Source organism: Tasmannia lanceolata, unplaced genomic scaffold (genome assembly GCF_043159265.1).
Source record: "Tasmannia lanceolata isolate RefF3 unplaced genomic scaffold, GAP_Taslan_0.1 ptg000020l, whole genome shotgun sequence".
In the NCBI taxonomy this organism is placed as follows: domain Eukaryota; kingdom Viridiplantae; phylum Streptophyta; class Magnoliopsida; order Canellales; family Winteraceae; genus Tasmannia; species Tasmannia lanceolata.
The window spans coordinates 17,339,412-17,350,992 of record NW_027518697.1 but is presented as its reverse complement, the minus strand read 5'-3'; the positions used below and the strand labels follow the sequence as shown (position 1 = coordinate 17,350,992).

General features: G+C 41.4%; 1 protein-coding gene across 1 annotated transcript; it reads left to right on the top strand.

The window, feature by feature from the left end:
* Positions 1-1,199: 1,199 nt before the first annotated feature.
* On the top strand, positions 1,200-2,972 carry LOC143853829 (uncharacterized). The gene is made up of 2 exons (XM_077363545.1): positions 1,200-1,301; positions 1,593-2,972. Exons 1-2 carry the CDS (start codon positions 1,200-1,202, stop codon positions 2,970-2,972), a joined length of 1,482 nt encoding a protein of 493 aa, XP_077219660.1.
* The last annotated feature ends 8,609 nt before the right edge of the window (positions 2,973-11,581 follow it).

Here is an 11,581-nt window from a genome sequence, read left to right as displayed (position 1 = left end):
CAAAGAGGCAAGAGAGCTTGTACTTCTTCTCTTCATTGTATTTGGCAACAAAGGGCGCCGTATTTAAGACCCTTGGAGCTTAGACGCTCATATTGTACTTGGCGGAAGGAACGCCGTATTTAAGTTCCTTGGAAGAAGACTAGTGGAATCCTCAAGGAGACAAACTTGAGAGGAGTGGAGTAGGTCTTGGGTTTAAGATCGAACCACTATAAAAACCCTTGTGTCAAGCCTCTTGTCTCTTCCTCTCTACTCTAGTGGTAAGTGTTTAACTCTTGTGGTTGAACTTTATTATTAATTTTGTTTTACTTGTATGAGCCATCCACAAAGTGTTTGTCAAAGGAACTAAAGAGAGTAGATTAACTAGGGTTCCACCAAGTGTTTGATAAAAGGCCTAAACGAAACCACTCATCCTATTCCATTATTTTGTTGTGGGATTTGCATTATATTTGTAATCTTTAATTATTCACCAAGTAAAGCTAAATATCTTATTTTTTCTAATCAAACTAAAACTAGTGCAAACAAAGTTTTTAAATCCATAAAGTTTTAAAAGAAACCCAATTCACCCCCCTCTTGGGTTGCCTAAGTGAGATTTCAGGAGGTGATTCGGCCCAACCTAATGACAGTCAATGGTATTGTACTTCTTCAGGAATTTTTCAAGACCTCTTAAACAAAGGATTTACTGATGATCCGTGTATGAACAATGTGGAGTTTGCTGCAGACCATGCGGGGGAATATTTTGATGATAGACAAAATGAGGCAGTTCTGAACCATATGGAGTTTACTGCGGACCATGGGGGGGAATGTTTTGATGATAAACAAAATGAAGCAGTTCCAGAAGCAGACATCAATGATGAGTTTCAAGATGACTTTTTTGTGAAGGATGGTCCGGTCGGATGTGATATTGGACAAGGCAAAGATGATGATGATGATGATGATGATGATTACGACGACGACGATTATGATCTTGAAGAAGACGACGATGATGATGCTGACGATGTTGTTGATAATCATCATGATGATGGTCGGAATGATGTCCATTGTGAAAACGTTGGTGTGAATCCGAGCGCAAAACCTATCGCAGTGGGTTCTCCTCCCTCTAGTCGGCTAATAGGAGTGGAGGACATGTATGTTGGGGCCCATGATGAAGGTGTCGATAATCTTGATTTGATCAGTTAAAGATTGGGGCAATCTTTCCGAATATGAAGCAGTTCAAGAAGGCGGTTCGAGAGTATAAAATCCGGCAAAGATTAACATTCGTGAGAGTAAATTCCACCCCCAGGAAGTATGGCGTTCGATTTCAAGTAAGCGATTGCATATTTCGTATAACGGGCAGTACTCATTTGAATTATATGCTGGTTAAGACTTTTGTACCCCACCATACGTGTACATCGACGATAAGTGGCATTGATCACCCTCATGCTACATCTGCTTGGGTCGCAGGAGAATGCCTACGCTTATTCGCTCGTCCGAAAGACACGTCGACAATGCTCATAATAGAATATATCAAGATGCAGTGGGGTGTGACTATAAGCTATCGAAAAGCGTACCACGCAATGAACATCATCAATGAAATTAAGTGTGGGAACGTATAGGACTCTTACCGCATATTGCCTGCGCTCTCGGTTGAGCTGGAGAGAACAAATTCTGGTAGCTTTGTTCGTGTGTTCCGAGCGAGAGAATTGCGTCCAAAGGGAGACGATACGTTCGTTCGCATGTTTTGGACATTTGGCCCCTGTATACGTTCTTTCAATCGAACTCTCAGACCTCTAGTTTTGGTTGATGGAACTCATCTGCGTGGAAAGTATCATGGAGTCTTATTGATTGCGTGTGGGGTCAATGGCAACAACAGATTATTTACCTTGGCATTTGCAATTGTGGAGAACGAAAACGAAGATAGTTGGAGCTGGTTTTTAACTTTGTTCAAGCAGAAAGTAATGCCTTCGGAGTCATACGTAATCACGATATACTCCGATCGCCAGAAGGGGTTGATGCAGGCGGTACCTGAAGTCTTATCACAAGCTCATCATAGTTACTGCATGCATCACCTCACCGCCAATTTCTACTCCGAGTTCAAAGATGTCCTACTTAAGAGGTTATTTTGGAGAGCTGCCCGCACTTTGAGGGAGAGTGTTTTTAAAAATACCATGGATCAAATTAAGGCAAGGAATGAAAATGCCCACAAGTGGATAAGCGCAATTCCGAAAGAAAGCTGGGCTAGTTTTTATTTTACGAGAGATAGATATGATGTCATTACAACCAACAGATCGAAGTTGTTGAATGCATTTTTGAAGAACGCGAGGAAATTGCTGATTGCATCATTGGTGGAGCACACTAGATGGAAGACTTCTGATTTCTTTCAGAAAAGTCGGGTATATGGTGATGAGTGGCGGACACAGTTAACCAATTATGCAGAAAAACATATCAGACTGGCAAAGGAAGAAAGCCTGCAGTATGTGGCATATCGAGCTGGTTTACATGTTTTCGAAGTACGGTCCGTTCAAATTCAAGATTCTGTAAACTTGCATCTTCAAACGTGCAGTTGTCGTGTGTTCCAAACGATCGGACTACCATGCGGACATGCCATGGCAGCGATTGCCATCACAAAAGAAAAAAATATGTATTCCTTCTGTAAGCCTTGCTACAAAGTGGACCGATATCGGCAGACGTATGATGAGGTGTTGTACCCCACATTAGATCGCACCCAATGGCAGGTCCCTCCTGAACCTTTCATGCAAGTAATACCGCCACGTCCAATACGACCACCTAGAAGGCCGCGAACGAGAAGAACGGATCGCGAATTACAGAGTGGATTACATTACAAGTGTAGCAAATGTGGACAGCTTGGTCACAACAAAAGAACTTGCAAAGAAACTACTATCGTAGCGCAGCTTGCTGACCATAGTGCTATTGGGGCTTCTACACCTATATTCAAAAGGTCGGGTGTATCTTGTCAAGCTCCGTTCTTTTCGTAGGGGCTTGATGTAAGTAATCATTTCTTTTGTGGATGAATTGAATATTTTTATACTCATTTTTTGATGTAATCAAGCTCCGTTTTTTTTGTAGGGGCTTGATGTAAGTAATCATTTCTTTTGTGGATGAAATGAATATATGTAGTCACTTTTTGTAAAGGCTTGATGTAATGATACAAAAAAAAAATGTTTCAAGATTGATTTGAGGTCTTCTCTTGCACTTGCTAAGATCTTGCCTTCCTCATGCTTTTTTAAATGACTTGAACTTGAATCATTTTGCCTTTGGTGAGCAATCTTGAGAGTACTTGTTGAGCAAATTGAGCTTGTTAATCATCAAGACAATTAATTGGGAGTACTTGTTGAACCATTGGGAATATAAGCCAAGATAAGAAATGTAAGCAAAACAAGAAATATAAAACCATACAAGCTGAAGAGCATAGGCAATGCGCATGTCGTATAAGGAGAAAGGCCATACATAACATACTTCCATACTCATCAAAACGTAGCTGAGTATACTGCTAACCATGTCTATAAATGCAAAGATAACCTAAGTAACCTAAACAGATCAACCATAAGATCAAAAGCAGAGATAAGCCCAAAATGAGTGAACATCGGCTAGCGCTGTGATGAAAGGAGCATAATCTGACTACTGCTCTGGAGGAGGTAGAGGGTGTGATGAACTGCCTGGATACTGTCCCCACTGACCGCTGGAGAGGTACTCTCAAAATGATGTAAACTGATCATCTATATGAGTACGGAGCTGCTGGAAGTGAGAGGTCATAGAGCACTCAAGTGTCTGCTGCAGGGCCAATAAATCATGATGGGTACATGCTGCCCGAGTCAGGTCCTGTGAACTATCCATGTCCGCGGTTGCCTGATCGTCCTGCTCCTCAACGTGCTAAGCTGCCTCATCGTCCTCCTCAACGTGATGAGCTGCCTTGTCTTCATCGTCGGGCTCCTCGTCCTCAATCTCTGGTGCAACAGCCAGCTCCATCCTGTTGATGGATCGTCCATCAAATGGAGCAGTAGGAGTGCAGGTCATCTCACTAGAAAGAGGAACACGATAGGCCTTGAAGATTCGGGTCAAAAGCATACCATAGGGCATGGACGAACGGGCCCGGCGAGGGGCTTCGCTCATGAAACGAAAGATAATGTTTGCTAGATTCACGAGGTGACGTTCTAAGATGCAATAAATGATGAAGGCCTCAAGGGGCCGCAAGGCATCAGTTTGCCCACCTCGAGGGGTAATGTTGCTGAAAAAGAGATTATGAAGCATTTTTGCAGCAGGTTTGAGATGACCAAATCGAACGGGTATGTTTGGGTCATAATCATTGGCGATAGTCCTATAAATGGTGTCTCTAGTAATGTTAGTTGTATCAATTTTATCACCTGGCCAAAAGTAGTCGCCGCTGTCTGCCGATGAAATGCCTAGGAGAGTACTAAATTGTCCTTGGTCCATCTTGATGGTAGTTTTCTTCACACGGGTTTCAGTTACATAATTTGAAGGTGAGATGCGAAGATTCGCATAGAACAACTTAACTAAACGGGGGTACACAAGTTCATTAATTTGAAGGATGGGTGTCCAACCCAAGGTATCGAAGCAATAATGGAGATTGAATCGTTCATTGATGAGAGGTTTGACGTACCTACCCGTTAGGATGCCCCGATTACGAATCTTGTTCCATGTGTCGCGTGCGGATGGACTGTCGAAGAGGGAAGGGTTTTCTAGGTCAGATTCTGTAGCCCTTTTTCGAGAAGGATTGTCGTTGCGACGACCGCATGAGTGCTCACCACATGCCATCTGCACGCTAGGGAAAAACAAAAAATGGGAAGATTTGGGGAAGAAAAAAGGGTTTGGATGGAAGATAATGAGTAGATTTTGGGTTTGGAGAAGGGAATTTGGAGAAGGGACACAGAGAGCAGGGAAAAAGGGTATTTGGAGAAGGGAGAGAGAGAGGGGGGGGAAAAGGATTCGAAGGAAGTTGAAGTTTAAAGGGCATCACTAGGGCCCGGTTTTTAAAAATGAGCTAGAAGCTCGCACGGAGCACCGTAAATTTAGACGGAGCTCCGTGTAAACTTCTATTTTTATTTTTTTTTAAATCTCGCACGGAGATCCGTATAACTATACGGAGCTCCGTGTGCGAACTTCCATGGAAATTCACGGAGCTCCGTGTGAACTTCTGTTTTTTTTTTTTTAAATCTCGCACGGAGCTCCATGTAACTATACGGAGCTCCATGTGCGGACTTCCGTGGAAAATCACGGAGCTCCGTGCGTGGTACTCTTTTGTTAAAAAAATAACAGTAGCTCCCACGGAGCTCCGTGCATTTACATGGAGCTCCGTATGACCTACTGTTTTTTTTTTAAATAACCAGTATCTCACACGGAGCTCCGTATAAATTGACGCAGCTCCGTGGGATCTTCTGTTTGTTTAAAAAAAACTGCTAATGAGGGACCTGTTTCAAAGCTCCGTGGTAACTTCTGTTACACGGAGCACCGTCATTTTATTACACTCCCAGTAATAATGGGGGACCCTACTTAGTCTTAAGGGTTAAGATTTGAAAAAACAGTAACATTCCCTACTTCACCACCCAATTGTGCTTGTGTAGCTATCAGATATCAGCACCCAATGGTGCTTGTTCAGCAACATCCCAAACATTTATGATGGGTTTCAAACAACTCAGTGATACGGTGTGTACAACTCAAAACATGTTTATGTACAACTCAAACCTGTATATGTACAATTCAAAACACCCAATGAATCTCCATAACAAAAACTCAATTCAACTTCCGTAGATCAATGTTTACAATGTCTCAATCCTTTACACAAAAGAAAATGTGTACAACTCAAAACACATTTTCTAAAAATTACATTGGTGCTTGTTCAGCACTTCACTTACAATTGATAACAGGTTATCAATTCAACTTCCGTAGATCAATGTTTACAATGTCCCAATCCTTTACACAAAAAAACATATTTACAACAACTCAAAACACAACGTATACAAGAACTCAACCTACAACATCTTATATATCATGATCATCTTTGCTAACTTTACACTCTCCAAAGTCCTCCTTTAGAAATCTTTGACAAAGAGCCTGACGCATGTCGGGGATGTCTGCCGGGCCAAATTTCCAAGGGGCTCCGCGATAAAGATGGTCGATGAATTGTAGAACAAACAATCCACAGTCAAACCTGCATAATAAATAATGAAAAAACCAGTGAGAAAACTTTTACTAAAGTTACAATTAAACAAGTTTACAATAAACTTTCTATTCTGACTAACCCATTGTCTTGCTGTGGGCAATCACTCCTCTGTTCATACGGAAAATCATCTATATTCATACCACGATCCTTGAAATACTGGTTTATGCAGTCTATCTGAAAAAGAAATTAAGGTGTGATACGGTGTTATACAAATAAATTAGGGTGTCAATCAAACGGTGTTATACAAAAGGTGTTTTACTTACGGTCGGTGCTGCCAATTCCTCAAATTTCACGCCCGTTTCTGAATTGAACTCGACGAAGGCTTTTTTCACCATGTCAACCCCGAGAAGAGCCCAGTGCATGTTTTGACATAACAGGAATAAGATCATATCCAACTAGGTCAGATCTTCATCCCCAATAGCTTCGGCCAACATCTTCTTCCCGTCCGCCCATACCTCCAGCTTTCTTTTTATATCCATCCGTTCACGGCCAACTGTTAGATACCCCTGAACAACCGTGTATGCAGATAGTAAGAAACGAACATTAATAAATAAAGGTATTATGTAACATGCATATGTAGAGAAACCCTCTTACATGGAGTGACGAACTGACTAATGCAATTTGGTTCTGACCGGTTAAACGGTAATTGGAGTGAATGGCCTTCGCGCATATGTCTACTATCTGTTCAAAAAAAAGATTCGAATTTAATTCAAAACTACTAATGGTGCTAATCCGAACCAAATTTGAAGAGACGAGTGCAATGCCACTTACAGAGGTTGCAAGGTACCCTCTAAGGCTCTAGAGTTCGTACAAGTCGTCCGCAATTACCCTAGTGCCATCGTCACAGGCAATGACTTCCAAGCTGCATAATCATAGAGCCGTTAAAATTGCAACACACTCGCATTACCGGGAGAAATAAATCTATGTGCTACAACCTCGCATTTACTTACTTTTTATTATACTTTATGAGCTTCTGAATAGCTGCGCTTCGCCTGCCTCCTCCATTCTTCTTCATCCTGAGGGATCGCTTCCCCTTCTTGGGGGCTGCCTTCATCTCCTACTCATCGGTTTGAGGTTCCACGTCAAAAGGTGATTGTTTGAACCTGGTCGTAGCCCTGGTCGTTCTCCGTTTCACTTCCTTTTAAATACTACCCATAGGAGGAGCTTCGGCCTGCTTCCTCTTCAGAGGGTTGTCCTTAATGTTAATGATGAATGGGGTGCTCTCAACCTCTAGAGGACTGTCATTAATGTTGACAACCACCGTTTCCAAGACATCTAAAACTTGTAGAGGACTGTCAGTCATGGTGAGAGCCACCTTCAACACATCTTCAGTCTCCTTCCCCACTACATCCTCCAATACACCAACTCGAGCCTCCTCCAAAACACTGCCACCCTCCTTTCCCATTATACCAACTGTCTCCTCCTCCAATGCACCAACCCTTTCTTCTATTACTTCTTCACCCCCTCCCTCTCTTTTACGAAAGCTTCCTTCACTTTCCTAAATTCTTCAGTCTCCTTTCTAAAGGAAGATTTCTCTTCTTCAAAGTCCTCCCTCTCTTTTCTCAGCTCCTCTTTTCTCTTTTCTACTTGTTCCCTCTCCTTTGCTACCTGCTCCCTCTCCTTTCTTGTTTCCTCCCTCGCCCTGCTTATGTCCTCCCTCTCCTTCCTTCTCTCCTCTCTCTCCTTCCTTAACTCCTCGCTCTCCTTTCTTAGCTCATTTCTCTCCTTCTCTCCTCTCTGTCCTTCCTTAACTCCTCTCTCTCTTTTCTTAGCTCATCTCTCTCCTTTTCTATTTTGTCCTCTCTCTCATAGGATCATTAAAGTCACCACCACCAATTGGGTCGTCTTCTCTCTCATTTTCTGGTCTCTCGGGTGGGTTGGCAAATGCAGGGGTCGTAGGGGAACGCGTCAGCGATAGAAGCCCCTCTATAGAACCTGACTCCTCATCCTCCTGCCATACAAAAAGAGTAAATAATAAAAGGATAGTAAGGAGAGAAATAAGCGATGAAATACCGTGATTACAATATAAAGTGCATTACCAGGTAGCTTGAGGGCAGGTACCGTAATTCCTCCCCATCCGGAGTTAATGAGACGACCATCTGATGATTTCAATAACCTATTATCATTGTCTAACCTCATTTAAAAACAACAATTAATGAACAATCATGTTGGTTATGTCTCACCTCATGTCCATCGATGCATTTTTTTTCGATCCATTGATACTTCGGCCGCTCCTCCTCCGACCCGAACTTAGTATTCCACTCCCACTTCAGGAGACGTGGTCGGGCTTCTGGATTCTTTGGGACCCATAATTTGGTATGCTCATAGAGCCACACCTGCATAATAAACCTAATCATCATATAACTAGCGAACATATAATAAACTACATATAATGATTTAAAGAAGCTAAAATGACACCGTACCTGAATTACCCAAGAGCAGCCGCCGAGGTATTTTCCAGATGACAGGTACTCAACTAACCAGTCATATACTGCGTAGCCCCAGGCGTAGTCGCCTATCTTCTCTAGGTCTTCTATGTAGGGCGAGAACATCTGGTCTGCCCGATGTGCGGTCTGCGTGAAGAGGACCGTCGTAAATAGGTGAAGGAGAAAATACTTCACCGTTGCGTCGATCGACACTTGGTCCTCCCTGTTCACTACCTTCATAATCTTCTTCTCAATCTCCGGTGCCATCGCAGATGCTTTGGGAAACACGCAACCCGGTACAAGAGGAGGGGGATTCCTCTTGTCAGTAGGGATTACCCTAGCTACGTTTAGTCTTTGTCCTCTCAGTGAGAGGCCTAGCGCCAATGCAACATCAGTCACTTCAAAGGGAACTGCGATGCTCCCTAAAATAAAGGATTTCGTATGTGCATTCCAATTAGAATGCGGTGCTTTGATTAGGGACTTGTGCATCACCACATCTTCTAAATTTATCAAATCCTTGAAGGGAGTCATCTTCAGAGCATTCTTATGCCATTCCCTCAGCTTCATCCTCCCCATAGCAGCTGTAAAACATGCAGGCGAACATCGTGCCAGCACGTTTTTAACCTGCATGATAGGTTAAGTCATCAATGAACATAAAAGAACTACTAATACATCAAATAGTAAACTACAATTGAGTACACTTACAGGTTTCTTCCCTTCCTTCTTTCTCCGCTCCCTTCTTTCTCCCTTAGCCATATAACAAATCAACAAATATATCGAGGTCTGTACAAACATCATCAAAAAGTTATAAACAGCCCACATTAAAGAAAAAAATGAATGAGTTCATTCAAGATACAAATAAATGAATTCATTCAAATTATGTTGCCTTCTAACTAGACTGAATTCATTCACGATACAAAGAAAAAAAAAAGCCCACATTAGAGATTAAAAGAACTGAACTAAATTCATTACCAACATAATCAATAAACAGAACCCACATCAGAAATCAGCACATCTAAACAAACAGATGGAAATGACAAATAGAAGAACAAGAAGAAGAAGGGTTTTTTTTGGTTTCATACCAGAGGTATAAACAAATAATCTATTAGTTTGCCTGTTCGTATTGTGATCTAATTTCAGGAAACTCATAAGTAATTCAAATGGATAATCTAACGGCAAGGCTTATAAGTTTAAACAAGGGTTATCCTATTATAGACAAGGCTTATCCAATTATATATAAGGGATGCCAAGTTATACATATGGGATGCCAAGTTATACTGAGGTTATCCAATTCTATACTGAGGTTTATTCTATAATGAGGTTATCTATACAGAGGTTATCCAATTTATACTGAGGTTATCAATTTATATACAAGGGTTATCCAATTCTGTACAGAGGTTATCCAATTTATATTGAGGTTATGAATTTCTATACAAGAGTTATCCAATTCGATACTGTAAGCCCAATGGTTCCCACCTTGGCATTCCCATCTTATTTTGATGATTCCAATACACAAGTGACTTAATATCACTAATGTGTTTGAATGTCTAAGTTGTAGATTATAATTGTGCTTAGACAAGATTGCTTGGATTGAGGCCAAGAAGCTCTCATTGGACCACATTCGAAAGGCTAAAGACATCGGAGATCCAAGAAGAATGAAAACTTGAAGAATCGCATTGAAGATCGAAGTCTATTTAGAATGTAAAGATCCAATCCTAGTTTAGGTGCTAAGAGGCATAAATTAAGTTAATCTCACACACCCCTAATATGTTTAAGAGATTGTCCTTTTGGTGTTCCAACACTTTGGAACTCTCATAACAATCCCAACTTGGTGTTGAGTTGGAAGCCCAAATAAATAAAGAAACAGAATTGAAAATCTGCTGCTGATAAGCTTCTCGGAACTCCGAGAGAATTCTCGGAGTTCCGAGCTCCAAACTCCGAGAGATTCCTCGGAGCTCCGAGAAATGGTCCAGTAACAGTTTCTTAACTTCTGTTTGTATTCCCGGAACTCCGAGAGAAATTCTCGGAACTCCGAGAATTCTCTCGGAACTCCGAGACCACTACAACGGGAAGAATTGTAGCCGTTGGGGATTTTTACAGAAATTACCACTATGCCCTCAAACGGTCATATTTGGTTTTTCCTATATATATGGGTATTCTAAACTTCCCAATTATCAATCCTAACACTCTAAAAACCTATTGGAAAATCCTAAGAGTGAATCAAGCTTGTTTATCCCTCTTATCATCTAGATTTAGGATTTGGATCATTAGGCTCAAATTTGTACATCCTCTACAAATCTTGTAAACCCTTGTGAGGGATTTTTTGTTTCCTTCTTTCTTATTCAAGAACATTGTATTGGGCGAGTGTTCGGAGAAGTGGAGCCCACTCTCCGTGGTGAAGATTGCCACCAAGGTTAAAGGCGATGGGAATTTTGTAATCGGCACCGATCTTCGCCGAAGTTAAGAAGATCAATTAGTGAAGCCATCAACGGGTTTCATTGGTGGAGTGGAGTAGGCCTCGCGTTTTGAGGAACGAACCACTTTAAATCTCGGGTGCACTCTCTCTTAATCTCTTGCTTTATATTTGCATTGCACTTAGGATTTAACTCGTGTGCTTAAATTTCATTCTTGATCTCTTAATCTTCAAAATTGGGTTAGAAGTTTTCAAAAGGTTAAAACTCGTTAGTAACCTAATTTTACCTCCTCATAAGTTGCCATTAAAGTAAGTACTCGGGCCTACCCTTGGATTTTCAGATACTGAGGTTTATTCTATACTAAGCTTATCTAGACTGAGGTTATCCAAGTTATGATATACAGGGAAGGAGAGGAATATAAATTGTGTAGGGATCATAATAGATAAGAGCCAAAGAGATGAGGTTGTAGATGTTAAAAAGAAGGGTGATAGAATTATTCTAATTAAATTAGTATTAGGTGAAGAGATGATTAACGTTATTAGTGCGTATGCCCCTCAAATAGGATT